Here is a 14,192-nt window from a genome sequence, read left to right as displayed (position 1 = left end):
CCAATTATGTTTTCAAGCTGTTGGGCGATCCGCAATCCCAGAGAGTGTTCAAGCTCAGAGGTGTCCTGTCTCTTGTCTAGGCGATACCACATCCACTGGGAATACAAGCCCAGCTTCGGTCTCGAGTACGAGTCGAGTAGACAATCGTCGGATGGTTTTCATAACCCGTTTTCCTCTGATTTTGTGTGGGTTGGGCGGGCTCGGCAACCGCGGAAAACTCTGCGGCTCGGCCCTACCCGCACCACCTGGATTCTTTTCGCTTCCCCTCCACGAAACGAGAGGGTACTGACACCGGACACCACGAGAAGGTAGAAATCCATCGTCCTAACTGCTTGACGATAGCAGTCACCCAGCGTGCTCGCCAGGGGCTCAGTATACAGACTTTTTCGAAATCAGTTTCCGATATATGCTCCTCGATATTGTTCCCAAACCCTAAACGCCAAGCCGTGCTAAACCCTATATGTGTTATGCAAGGATTATACTGTATAAACTAGTTACTGTAACCTTTATGAAACCATACCCGTCACCTACTTATGTCGTCACCCTATTTCTACACTGGTGATACTAGGTTTCAAATGCTCACAGGTGCAAACAGCTCGTCCACGTAAACTAAATAATGAGTAAAACCTGAGACATTCATGAACTGATTGCTTGAATTACTTGTGATACTGTACTGTATTTACCGTACTAAACATCCACTTCCAGGTCCTTTCTATTACATAGAAAGATTGAAATAAACTGACTGTATTTGTCACTATTTCTTACACGATACATAAAAAGGAAGAATGCCTTTCTCATACCATAACTACACGGCCGCATGGGTCTGCACCTTGCTATTAGAAATGGCAGCCGCGAATATTATCTTATGAGGTTCAATCTTCACTCCGTCAGCCTAAATCTGACCACAGCGTCTATACTCTCGGAAGCATCAGTGGTCACAATGTGGACTTGCGCTGAACCAAAGAAGGGGGGAGGGTTTGTAAGATCAATGTTACACAAGGACTCATAATGCTACGTACAGTATGCATTCTTTGTTTGTCTAAGCAAACATGCATAATTGGTGGCTGAGATTTGTCAAAACGCAAACATGGATAACTCAAAAAAAAAAAAAAAAAAAAAAAAAAAAAAAAAAAAAAAAAAAAAAAAGAGAGTTCCTTATAGAGAGCTTGGATTAGCTATTCTCATAAGTTAAAATCTTCCTGTTTATCCTAAGTACCCTAATCTCATGCCTTCACTACTAGCACTATATTGCAAACATCACTGATGGCCAATCTCGCAGCCCCACCCCGAGCAATTTTGCCTGCGCTATGTCGTGGTCCTCATGGGTCTCCTACCCCTATTCGCCATATTGAGAGAAAGCCAAAGCGGCGAAGCTCAGCTTGTACATCATGTCAACGAAGGAAAGTGAAAGTATGTATTAGTTTCTTGAACAGATTTGCGTTTTTCGAGTATCGCTCACGTTAGAAAGTGTATTGGCCCGACTCCCTGCGGAGCATGCGTTGCGTCAAAGTCCGAGTGTTCTTTCGATCCTTCAACTGATAAACGGCGAAAACTGGCACAGAGGGTTGCCCAGAAAGATGCCGAAAACTACCGATATATCTCGATCTATTTAATCAATATTCTGCGGTCCGGGAACGAAGTGGATCTGAATAACCTTGTGAGAGAGATGCAAAAAGCCTCCTCCCTCGATTCTGCTCTTGCAGATTTGCAGTTGAAGGTATCTCCAGAGAAGAACTGACTGATAAATCTTCTTGTTTTGGCTCTGCAGGACCTTCGAGTCTGTTAAACTGACTGCGGACTTGGGAGAGGGAGGACGGGGATCATTTACATTCTCCTGATAATGAATTTGAATATCGAAGATTAGCGAGCCATGAGTTAATTCATTCTTAGCCATCGTCGTTAATCTAGAGCTAAAAAAAGAGAGATCTGGTCATGTTTGGAATTGACCTGGGCAGGCCTATCAAGTATGCAATTGATATATTGAAACGTCAATTGTACCATGCTCAACATCATACAATCGAGAAGGCCAACTAGTCTAAAGTGATGTCCGCCACTAAACCCAAACTTGGAATGGTGATGGAAATACTAATGTTTCTGAGGCCAAAGTCATGACATACTCATCAATTCAATAAACAATTCCATATGCTTTTCGTCAACCCAACACTGCACAAGAAACTGAGTCTTTCTACCACTGGCTATGTCAACTTTTCGTTCGCCAAGGATGGTTATACCGTCAGTCTCTTCGCTAACAACCTAGAGTAAACACCATAAATATGCTTTTCAGGATAGTATCCCAGGGAGCGCTCACCGAATTTGCAGTGTCTCCCTCAAATGAGTCATCTGAGTCTAAAAGCTCATAGTTGGCGTATTTATTTTCCCAAGCGGGACTATTTGGCCCCTGGTTGCCGAGGAAGTTCTCATCATTGAATCCGGGCTCCGAGTAGTCAGACTCGAATTCCCATTCCGTTTGTTCGAGTATCTCAGGGTTGATTGTCTCTCCTATGCTATTCAAATGCATATCGGTATTCCAAGGAGATTGGTGATCCATGATAAACTCTTCCGCTTTTAGAATTATTTTTGTCGATTGCAATCAGTTTATGATCAAGACAGGGCAAGTCTTGCTTATACATATATATAAGGCCAAGGCTCCTTTCCCCAAATTTCGTTGGTGATACTAGAATTGAGGCTCAGGTATAAACTGCTGAGATTCGTGGTTGTGAAGGGCAGGAAGGTTTGGTGTATATCAACTAATGCCAGAGGTAATATGGTGTTTCTGATTTAATCCTACTATTTCGAAGGGGTCAAGAATTGCTTGGGAATCTTGGACATCTTCGCATGATCTGTGACTAGGGGCCAAGTTACTTTCGCCAGACCAAAAATCTACGCCTAACGGACTTTGGGATTTCAAATTAATATCAATAAGATTTATCATGCTGAGGATGTAGAGCAGCCCTTCTTGAGTGGCTAGATACCTTCTTCATGACTTCCATTTCCCTGTATGGAATCCAGGATTTCCATTTAAGCAACGTTTTGAAAAGGGCAGGCTGACTTCTCAGGTTACTGAATCGAGCTTAAGAAGAGTTCGACTTCTTGAAGGAGTCTTCAATCACTGTCTTCTGCCTCAGGATCATGCCCCTTACTAGGCAGCAGGATGTGTAGCTACTACTATACAGTACGTTTCTCGATAGATGTAATTCATCGGGGCAATTTTGTTTTTTCAACCTTCGAAGAACATATGACACCCGCCCTACCCCCCCCTCTCCCTCTTCCGCATAGCCCGTGGGCGGTTGACCCTTACTCTCAACCAATTTTGAAACTCCCGCACTTAAAAAGTCTCAACCATCTCTCTGGATCCTGTTTCAGTCGCAAGATATAAGGCTCTTATTCCATGGAATTCCTCCTCGAGGGTAGTGTCCTCCTCGAGGGTAGTGTTTTGTTATCTATATAATGCATGTATATCGCGTCCGAACTGCCGTACAGAGTGCTACAAATGCATCACAAGGCACTTGCTCCTGTGAGGTATTCTAATTTTGTTCATATATATAGTATAATGAAATGGGAACAAGACCCTTCGATTTTATTGAGAGGATCTTCTAGATATCGTACATAGCTTTCTCAATCCATATAAAGATTAAAATTCGTGCCGCCTCGTTGGCTATTGTTGCACATGTGGTTGAAGTCTTCCAGATGGCCGCGTTGTGGTCATCCATCAGGTTCTCAAGAATCTCTATATATTTTTGCTCGTTTATCAAGCTCCTCGGTCAGTTCCTTGCACCTGTGAAGGATCCAGACCGACTCTTGAATCACATGCTGTCTTTCATCAAATGTCAAAAGCTCACCGGCCTTGTTCACGCAAGATTTAAAAGTCTCGTGGAACTCCGGGTCATTATTAACTGCCCAGAAGGACAAAGGAGGCGGAAAGGATTGAATTTCGTCATCCGTGGTTAGACCCCAAAATTCGGGTCCAGCTTTCAGTATCTCTTGGCGAATAAATCGGCCGCCGTTAAACAAAGCCGAGTAGAGCACCCAGACGTACGCGAGCAGTTTATGCGGGTTCTCGTTTATACGGCATTTGATGACGTCTTTTATGTGCATGTCGTGCGACTCATTGGGAGTCAGATTGGTCATGGCGGGGTAAGAGGAGTGTAGTCTCTTAAGATCTTCTATAAGCCGCTCGGTCCGATAAAGGTCGACCATGCTAAGAAGCTTTAAGAGATCTGAGATTTTCTTTTCGTAAGTGGGACTAGTTGAGCTGCAGGGATATTTGACAATCCAGTCCCTAAGGTCTCTCCATGCTTCTTCGAAGGCGAGGTACATCTCCGCATAATAGGAGAAGCCAAGCGTATAGAGACCGAGGGACCTCTTCTCTCCGCTTAAGCATTGGAGTACACGGGCAGAATTCATCTTATTAACCTCCATATGTGGCACTCTATTTCACTCAGTTATCGGCTCTTTCGTTCACATATTAATCAGTACTCACCTAATGGCCGCTTTGATCATTGCAGTGATTCCAGTCATTGTGAAAGGTGATTTCCAATTGGATACACTCGTACTATCTAGTAAAGGAATATTTCTAGAAGGTAAATCGTGGTCGGTATCAGTCAAGGCCGGCACTAAGAAAAGTGCTGGGGAGGCTTAAGTCTGCGTTTCAAGCATTTATACTAAGATCGAGTCGTCTAAGACATCATATGTAGAAAGCTTGGTGAAACGCCTAAGAAACCAGGGGCAAGTGAAGGTACTAGAGAAGAGAATATTGTTTTGTTGAACATGTTCACTGTCTTTTGGTATCAAATCTGCAATCATGCGATAAAATATAGTCCTTTAATGAGGTCTTACGAGTTTTCATTTTGTTGAAAGGAATCGTATACTCCCCAGGAAGGCGAATGCCTTAGAAGTAAAATCCTATACCTCTTTTTTGGAAGAATGAACACAACCGACTAAGCACATTAAGGTAGAAATGGTTATCGTTCTGCGTTTGGTTGAACAAGTTGAACGTTCTTAAGATTTTTCGAACCTTTTTTTTGAAGTGGCTCTCGTCCCCACTTCGCTCGAACCCCACCAGCCGGTGCTACACAAAACAAAATAAACTCAGCAAAATGAGAAACGGATATTAGCCCAAGAACTGTAAAGGTTAGAAAGAGGACGACAACCTTGTGCTAGAAGGTGCTTAACTACCTATGTCCAATAGTCTATTACTACATTTACTGATCCCACGATTTGAACAATCCTACTGCGGAAATTAGGTGTCGAAGCTATCTGTGGGCGTGTGATCAACGTACTAACCCAACATATGTAAGATGATTAATTATTAGTTCTCGGATTGAACACTCTAGAGCCTGTAGAACATGACATTACCGTAGGTTGCTTCGCACTAACATACTCGTTCCATACATTAACCGCATAAGCTATAGAAGAGACTGTGTATTATTACCAAGACCCAGTTGAGGATTACCTAAATAGGACGGCCCTTCTGCTTAACACATCTATAAGTATTATTACACAACCTGACAACAAAGAAAATCACCAAAAAAATGCCATCTTCTACTGATCCGGAGAGCATTAGCCCAGGCCTATTGGGACGCCGTCTGTTATTCTCATTCTCGGGTAAGTGGGCCCCAAACCGCTTACTGAAGAGCTCGACAGCCGAATGCATGGCGTCTTTCTCTGCTTCTGATTCTGGCTCTCGTGGAATCCCTTCTCCTGAGCTCGTCAACTTATACCGGCGCTGGGGCGAGGGTGACATTGGAGTTATCATTACTGGTAATGTTATGATCGATCCTCAGCATCTCGTGTCAGCCGGAGATCCTATCATACCTATAGATGCACCGTTTGAGGATTTGCGATTTGAGAGATTCAGTAAAATCGCATTGGAAGCAAAACGTCATGGCTCCCTCATTATTGCTCAACTATGCCACCCCGGTCGTCAGACCCCGGTATACCTGCAACCATTTCCAATTAGTGCGAGCGACATAGGGGTGAGCGGAGGGAGCTTTGGGGCTGATTTTGGTAAGCCCCGGGAAGCAAAAAGGGAGGACATCAGCTATATTGTGGAGGGTTTTTCTCATGCCGCCGCATATGCTGAAAGGGCTGGGTTTGACGGTATCCAGTTGCAAGCAGCTCATGGGCACCTGCTAAGCCAATTCCTGTCGGCCCGAACAAACAAACGTCAAGATAATTACGGGGGCAGCATAAAGAACAGAATGAAGCTGATATCCGAGATTCGAAAGGCAATATCCGAACGAGTGGCAGAAACCTTTATCGTTGGTATTAAGATTAACGCTGTTGAATTCCAGGAGAGCGCGTTTAACTTGGAAGAGACCGTTCAACTGTGCATTGAATTTGAGAAAATGCGTTTCGATTTTGTTGAATTGTCTGGCGGCACTTATGAGGATTGGACAATCGGTCGCAAGCAGGTCGCTTCTATACCACAGCATGAGGGGGTAAGTTAACAGGATGAAACATGACAACTTCGATGGGTAACCTAGTGACACTGGCTTGCAGTTCTTCTTAGAGTACGGGAAAATCTATTCGGAGAAGATGGAGCGCACAAAGGTTTACGTAACTGGAGGATATCGCTCTGTCAAAGGTATGATACGCGCCGTGCAGGAGGTAGATGGCATAGGCCTAGCACGGCCCCTATGCCAAGAACCTCATTTATGTTCGCATATTTTGTCTGGAAGTGTCGAAACAGCCCCTCCGATCAAGATTGACACGGATAACTTCCATCTTACTTCTGTTGCAGCGCTTATGCAGATGCAGCACCTGGGGAAAGGCCTGCAACCTGTCGACTTGTGTTCTGAACGAGGTACAAACAGATTATACAAGGCAATACTGGATCATGAAAGGACCAGGTACAGTGCAGCTGCTCCAATGGACTTTTTGTGATACTTCTACAGAACTTCCTCGAGTATCTGAAGCCCGAATCTTTATAGAGCGCCGAAATCAGGCAGATGAAGCTATACAGGCAGATAGACCTCTACCTACTGAATCGGCTTCTAGGCGCGCTCTATCTAAATGTCTGGCTGTGGTATACAGGGTTATAAAATTACGCACTGCCAGAATCGATAGAACCACTCATTTTTATATAGAAGTCTGAATTCATGGTGTTTTAATCATTTTAAATTTTTATATGGCAGGTGGTGTTGGGTTCGCTTACATGTTCGGCTCGCTTACCGATTACGTTAGGCAGTCCCCGGTGGCGCGCGGCTTCAGAATTCCTGCTAGGCTTCCGCGTAGTCCAATATCGCACCTAAGGCGCTACTTTCCAGTGGGCCATCTTATGCTCTGCCTTCTTTACCTTCATCATCACCTCGTTGCATATCTCAAATACATATTGTTGAATGCACTTCCATTCTTGCATTGTAACCCTTAGTGCAGCCTGTTCAGTCGTGGTAGTCAATATTGCCCGTCTTGGTAGGTATTTTTAAAATATGGCTCACCTCCATTGATGATCTTGAACATGTCTGCTCTGCAAACTTTAAAATGTTATATAGACTCACCGTTAGGGATCTGGCAAAGACTCTATTCCAAGCCCCCATTCTCCAGTATGCAGCTGTCGTGATCTCCCTACTGTACAGTACTCCAACAAACAGATAAATCTAATAATGATTTCAAATATACGGTCTCTAGGGTGTCTATACGTGTGCGGCAGAAGGCAGATGAATAATAAGATTCATAGACAACGTCCGCATCACTATGAAGTCATATCTCTCGTTAGACTTCTTGGCATATATATAATTAGATCTATAAAGTAGCCGAATAATCGATATTCAGGTTTCAAGAATGATCCATTTGTTCCAAGCTATCAGGGCCAAGTACCTCAGGTACCAGAAATTATCCATCCTACGATCGCAATGTATCCAATGAAACTGGTTAGTCCATTCCTTACGTACTAGAAAAAACATACATGCACTGAACCCTTGAGATGTAGGTAACAAGGATCCAGTTGAAGGATGAAAGATAATGACAATCTGATTCTGTTCGGTCAAATAGCTTTTGAACTACATGTATCTTCACACCAGACCTGAGTAGTCATCAAATGGATCATTTTTGAAACCTGAACTCGTTATACCCTGGTGGTGAGGAAATGGATTGTCGTACTTGATAAAAAGTCAATCGCGTGCTAAGAAGGGAAATCACCACCATATTTTAAGAGTTCGACATCGACATAGCTGGTTTATCGTAATGCTTGCCTAGCTACTACATGTCGCCAGTGTGTAGCTGGATGAGGGTGTCCAAAGTTCTCATACCATGAGAATGTTTCGTCATTCGGCCATATCTGGTAGTGGAATTCTTCAGCACTGGGTATGGTTGGATGTACCATTTCAATTCGTGCGACCTTAGGCCCTAGTTTTCCTTTCAGAATTGGCTCCTCGAGGGTTTGATAGTTTGATCCGCCGTATGGATTATATTGGTCAGGAGGCGGCGGAGAGAGGACAGTAACCGGTTCCTTGTTTTGAGCAATATGATAGGCGTACATAGCAGATGCGCCCTTCATATACTTACTCCACCTTTGTTTTGATTTTCGGGACCATAAACAATGCGAGTCATTGTGAACCATCAATGGCCCCATAACCGTTGTCAATGTCTGCATCCCATGCTTATCTGCCCAGGTTTGCACCAATCTGCGTGGTACACCGCTCCACATAACCTGGCGTCCATGTTGCCACCCGTCACTGTGAAACTGATTGCAGATTTGGGATGCTTCCTCGGTCGTAAGCAACGCATTGAACTTCTCAATTATCTCTAGCGAGCACATAGGAGTGCTTTATAATAATTATGGTTATGATGACACATATACCGGAGATTTCAAAGCTGAAATGAGAATTCTTATAAAATTAATCGTACTACATTTTATGTGCCATTGGTAAATCATGATGTCACTTTTACGTATGCCCATCGAATATTTTAGAAAGTGACCCTCACTGCGTGGAAAGTAGAATTCTTATCGTCTCTTATGATTCTAAAAGTATAGCTAGTAATTCAAGGGCGATCCTTTTGTGATAGTATTGCGCTAGATGACCTTTTCTGGCTGGGAGTGCTTGCGGAGTGACCGACTCTTTCCCTTCAACATGCAGACGCAAGCTTCAATCGCTTGAGTCTTTAATCAAGGACCAAAATAATGTGTACCCCCACTTTCTGACACTATGCATAGCAATTTCAAAATAGCAACTTTAGCTCTAAGTTTATAAGTTGATTTCACAACTTAAAATTCTTAGGCCGCCCATAAATAGGGGTACAGGTCAAGTATAACAGATGTCTAGTTTGAACCTTAGAAACGTGTTGTTCTTACATTACCTAATGATCAAGTTATATGTGAGTAAACACCCAAATGGCACCTCAATTCACCAGCGTATGAATTTTTCGCATTGCAATTATTTTTGCTGACCAATATCAGGCAGCCAAACATGGCAAACAAAGCAGTGACATCAATCAGACAAAACTTCCCTCGTTCAGACTTGGTACTACCTCGCCTGTGTATCTCTTTGGTTTTGGTACTGCTACACGCACCAAAGCCTCAAGATGACTGCGTAGTTAGTGTCACCTCCAAAGAAAATCATGTCGACCATCCGGCGGCAGCCGAGTCAAGGCAAGATGATGACGATGTTTTGCTCCTTTTCCAAGGAATTCATGGATCACGGCACGAAGGGAAGTCAGATAGAACTAAAGAATTCTCCATGAGCATCCATACTTGCGCCTCTATCATATACTATAGCTTACTATTACCACTCTTTGACCAAATCTTGCTCAAGGCCCCTGGTTTAGCCAGAAGTTCACGGTTGGCCATTGAATTTCATTTGGAACAACATCAATACAAGGGTCCAGAGAAACAGCGGCTGCCGCAAGAGCAAGTTCTCCTGACTAAGTCTCATAAGGCGATGTTGATGAATAACATCATAAACCACATGCGGAAGGTGCTCACCAAAGGGCATCACAGGAATGGTCGTATTAGAACAACAGCGTTGCACAGCGCTATTCAACGAAGCAAATATTGTCAAGCGCTGGGACTAGCAGCTCGATTAATAAGGAGAAGAAATAAAACCAAAAGCATTTTTCATTGTGTCGTGAAGAAGAGAAAGATATTGTCTCATGCTCTATGCACGGCACTTACGCTATCTACAGCGACCCTGGAACATCCCGCCATTGCTGCTAACGTGCAATATCAGTGTCAAGAGTATCCTTGAGGTGTAAAATGATGCCGATTGATCTATCTAGCTCAAGCTGTTGTTCTAGCAAGTCTCAAGGACAGTGACTGGAAGATCTTCTCTTCACTACTGTTTCCAATTTCGTACTGTATCACTTTTTTGTCAAGTAGATTTTGACAATATAAGATGTAAATGGAAATAACCATGTGGCCCAGGAGGCGTATTGTCATCAGCAGCCATGTCTAGAAAATTGGCATGGACATTAGCCTACGATATTGAGCCATTAACATTATAATTCAGAGAGGGTTCTATGTACTACATTAAGAAGAATAACGGAGGCATTCTTTAAAGACAATTCATAAGCAGCACCATTAAGATTTAGATAAACTTAAGTGTACAACAAAATATACTTACTTCAGACGAGATAGGGAAAACTAGATGTAGGCTTTTCAGGCGACACTATGCCGGAACTCATACCTCCTTGCCCCTGATAATGGTGACCGCCTGAAATGTACTGCGCGTCTTTCTTAAAATGATCATACTGCTGATTATTACAGTGTCCTCGTACTGGCTGATCAGTGCGGCTTGCCTAGCAGGCGACGAATCGCTATAGCATTTTTTTGGACGCACCTATGTTTTCAACCCACCGGCGCGCCTCTCCACAAATAGCCGCAGATCCAGGGTCATCGAAGCTAGTGAACTTGGTCTTATCTATGCACATATTGTGTCTTATTCAAATGTAAGGATGCGGGCTGTCGGAAGACTAGCTTCATGGATGCAGTTAATCACGAAGGGTATAGTATCAGCAAGAAGAATGATTGGCAACGTGTACTGTTTTATTAGCTTGCAAGGAAGTTGCAGCTATGTATCAAATTTCACTTGTAAAACTAACATAAACGAAAGATGTGGTAAGAAGGTAATCATATGTAACCCCACCACTCGCAATCCTAGCTATAAATGGAATGTGGCTAGTCACTATTTCCACGATACCAAAACACGAATTATTCTCCTCAGTATCCATCGCTGTCTCGCACCTTTTTGCCTAAGGAAGGATCTTGTCTCCACTATCTGGCCCATACCTGCTAATAGTGACCATGCCAAGGGGGAAGTGAGCGTATCATCAATGTAATTTACTTTGGCTCCACTTTCCACTAGAAGCATTACTGCATCCAATGCTCCGTATTCTGCAGCCCAAGAGAGGGGTGTTCGCTTATTCTGGTCACAATCATCTATAGGTGCTCCAGTTTGAAGTAGCAAGCGGAGAAGTTCGGTACAATTCCCCATGGCCGCATAGTGAAGAAGAGATCTCTCAAAGGGGCCCCGGGGATTTGACGCCCTCCCTTTTTGGAATGACGCGTGTGCTAGCTCGATAAAATTGAGAATATCATGGTTTAGGCTTACTTCTCTAATTTTCTTAACACGTTGGAACTCAAGATGGACTTCGGGTCTCAAAGCCATGGATAATTTCATTCTGATCGAGACAGGACGTGAGTAAATTTGGAAATCGAATATACAGTCTATCCGGATACTGGTGTCACCACCTATACTCTTTGATTGTTTCAGCAACCCTGGTGTGAAACAACACTATTCCTGTTTGGGACATGATAATGGAACATAATTCCCCCGCGTATGTATGGCAAAATACAAGAAAGTATCCAGATCTCGTATATCATATCAGATTAAAGGCCTGTATTTTATTTTTGAAGTATTGTCCTTACCACCTAATCATGTCGGGTGTTGATAAATGCTCAAACTATCTACGCTAGAGGTTCTCTATAATCATCTCCTTGTGATGCCTTATTAGATGGTGTGAAGTTGTTTAATGTATAACAAGCTTACAACCCCTTCTAAGTTCAGCTTGAGCAAATAACCCATCCTTGTAATTAAGCCTATTAAACCTAGCCACGTTATGCATGGGACCCACTTAAACTAGTACTAATGATGAGGGGTATCCCCGCCATAAACCGGATTTAAGATGGTTAGAAGCGAGGACACTTATATTTAATTTCACTAGAACAATAATCTCTCTCTCTTTTAGTCCTGAAGCGATCTTGTATATTTTCCCTCAAAAAGTGAAAGGATCTACCGCACTGTAACTCATGTATCCAGAACCAAAACATACCCTCTATTCAACGCTTCGGCTCGAGCCAAATACTACACGTCTAGTCCGTCTTTTGCCGCCTGAGAGGGATGATGTCCAGATAAGATGCGAGCTCTTCAACTATATTTTACCAGAAAGAAGTGGCAGAAAGCATCTATATGAGGCGTTATCTTATGTATGGGGCAGCGGAAGTAAACCGTGTACAATCTCTCTAAACGGAATTGCCTTTCCTGTTACACAGAATCTTTATACAGCTTTATCGCACCTCCGAGACCCTCAGCTAGAGAGGACGATATGGGTGGATGCAATATGTATCGACCAAGACAACGGCGATGAGAAGAGTATACAAATCCCCCTTATGCGGGCGATCTATGCACAAGCCGATCGCGTTATTGTCTGGCTGGGAGAAGCTATAGAGGACGGTGATAAAGCACTTAAAACAATTCACCGCCTTGCAGAAGATCAGAGTCTACAGGATAAATCTTTACTGGCTCAGAGCCAGAAGACAAGTAACAATGCCTGTTTGAGGTTGTTACAGCGGGAATGGTTCCAACGTATATGGGTAAGAAGGAATCAGAATATTTATATATAAGTCTAACCAGCCGTGATAGGTGCTTCAGGAAGTTGGTGTCGCACGATGCATTTCTATGGTCTGTGGCTCTGTGCAAATAAACGGGCATGTTTTCTGTGAGGGCCTCAGTACCTTAGGGTATTCCCTCAATTTACCAAGGAATATCCGTCCAGTCGTTCACCTTATAAGGGGTGCACTTTTCCGACCAAGCTATGAAATTGATTCTCGTGGAACACTAACTATAGGAGAATTGCTGGATATGTACCACAATCATCATGCCACTATACTGCATGATAAAGTTTACGCATTGCTAGGCTTAAGTGTTGAAGATGCTGATAAAACCGATTTGAAACCAAACTATTGTCTTCAATGGAATGACGTCTTTAAGAAAGTCGCTATGCATGTATTTCCAGGTGCATGCTCTGTGGAGACATGGCTTGAGGTACCAGTCGCTGTAATTAAAGGGAGGGGATGGATACTAGGTTATGTTGATTCTGTTGAAGAGAGTACTTCTAAGTATGGCTATCAACAGATCAATGTAAACTATAATAATACTGCTCATTTACTAGGTTACAAAGATATGTGGGGCACTCAGTGGACACTGCAAGCTTCCGCAGAATCAATTCAGAAAGGTAATATTATCTGTCTTTTACAGGGAGCTCCAAGCCCTATTATTATTGAGCTTTGCAACGATCATTTCACTGTTATTGTGAGCACGTTAAAACTTCAGCTAGGGGGAAATATAAAAACCCCTGATATGGTTCCTGCTCAACATAGTTTTCCTATGCAGGAACGCATCAATGACATTTATATGACATGGACAATATCCTTAGCTGATAAGGAAAGCAACAGTGGACTCAGATATCAAAGAGAGCTCATCTCTGTGGCACCATACTATCAAGAGAAGGTTTCTGAAAAAGTGAAAAGACTGCATAGCATATCACTTATCATTGGGGATATTCTAATACAGATACTGGAGAAAAAAGACCCTGAAGGCCAAATAGGATATCTTCTGCAACACTGTGGAGAAAGCCTACCCATCTCTGAAGATGTGGTCAAGGCGGCAGCAGTAAATGAAGGATCAAGTGGATCTCAGATTATACGGCAGCTCTGCGAACACTTTGGAAAGAGTCTACCTATCTCTGAAGATGTGGTCAAGGCGGCAGCAGCAAATGAAGGATTAGATGGATCTCAGATCATGCGGCAGCTCTGCGAACACTGTGGAGAGAGCCTACCTATCTCTGAAAATGTGGTCAAGGCGGCAGCAGCAAATGAAGGATATGGATCTCAGATCATGCGGCAGCTCTGCGAACACTTTGGAAAGAGTCTACCCATCTCTGAAGATGTGGTCAAGGCGGCAGCAGCAAATGAAGGA

The 14,192-nt window shown here is 43.2% G+C and overlaps 5 protein-coding genes across 5 annotated transcripts in view; 2 read left to right on the top strand and 3 right to left on the bottom strand.

Moving 5' to 3' along the window:
- Positions 1 to 54: 54 nt before the first annotated feature.
- On the bottom strand, positions 55 to 320 carry BDV37DRAFT_277058 (uncharacterized protein; the record flags this gene model as incomplete). Its single annotated transcript, XM_032085684.1, has 2 exons — positions 55 to 173; positions 209 to 320. The coding sequence occupies 2 exons, from the start codon at positions 318 to 320 to the stop codon at positions 55 to 57; spliced, it is 231 nt and encodes a 76-aa protein (XP_031934602.1).
- A 3,397-nt stretch (positions 321 to 3,717) lies between these two features.
- Positions 3,718 to 4,518, bottom strand: BDV37DRAFT_292227 (biliverdin-producing heme oxygenase; the record flags this gene model as incomplete). Its single annotated transcript, XM_032089137.1, has 2 exons — positions 3,718 to 4,429; positions 4,481 to 4,518. The coding sequence occupies 2 exons, from the start codon at positions 4,516 to 4,518 to the stop codon at positions 3,718 to 3,720; spliced, it is 750 nt and encodes a 249-aa protein (XP_031934601.1).
- Positions 4,519 to 5,531: 1,013 nt separating this feature from the next.
- BDV37DRAFT_292225 (NADH:flavin oxidoreductase/NADH oxidase family protein) lies at positions 5,532 to 6,965 on the top strand (the record flags this gene model as incomplete). The annotated part of the gene is made up of 3 exons (XM_032089136.1): positions 5,532 to 5,922; positions 5,986 to 6,440; positions 6,502 to 6,965. The coding sequence occupies 3 exons, from the start codon at positions 5,532 to 5,534 to the stop codon at positions 6,883 to 6,885; spliced, it is 1,230 nt and encodes a 409-aa protein (XP_031934600.1). The 3' UTR covers positions 6,886 to 6,965.
- A 930-nt stretch (positions 6,966 to 7,895) lies between these two features.
- Positions 7,896 to 8,803, bottom strand: BDV37DRAFT_266085 (uncharacterized protein). Its single transcript, XM_032083874.1, has one exon. It carries the CDS (start codon positions 8,756 to 8,758, stop codon positions 8,177 to 8,179), a length of 582 nt encoding a protein of 193 aa, XP_031934599.1. The 5' UTR covers positions 8,759 to 8,803; the 3' UTR covers positions 7,896 to 8,176.
- A 3,381-nt stretch (positions 8,804 to 12,184) lies between these two features.
- Positions 12,185 to 14,192, top strand: part of BDV37DRAFT_292223 (HET domain-containing protein) — a gene marked incomplete at its 3' end in the record, with an annotated part of 2,683 nt that continues 675 nt past the window's right edge. Inside the window, exons 1-3 of the mRNA XM_032089135.1 lie at positions 12,185 to 12,808; positions 12,858 to 13,208; positions 13,248 to 14,165. Of these exons, the coding sequence (XP_031934598.1) occupies positions 12,245 to 12,808; positions 12,858 to 13,208; positions 13,248 to 14,165 (1,833 nt within the window). The 5' untranslated portion in view covers positions 12,185 to 12,244. The remainder of the gene's footprint in view (positions 12,809 to 12,857; positions 13,209 to 13,247; positions 14,166 to 14,192) is intronic.

Source organism: Aspergillus pseudonomiae, assembly GCF_009193645.1.
Source record: "Aspergillus pseudonomiae strain CBS 119388 unplaced genomic scaffold BDV37scaffold_168, whole genome shotgun sequence".
Lineage (NCBI taxonomy): Eukaryota > Fungi > Ascomycota > Eurotiomycetes > Eurotiales > Aspergillaceae > Aspergillus > Aspergillus pseudonomiae.
The sequence above is the reverse complement of the archived record's forward strand: the minus strand, read 5'-3'. Positions and strand labels throughout refer to the sequence as shown.

Coding starts and splice junctions, on each gene's coding strand:
- BDV37DRAFT_266085 (XM_032083874.1), bottom strand. CDS start 8,758: ATGTGCTCGCTAGAGATAATTGAGAAGTTCAATGCGTTGCTTACGACC.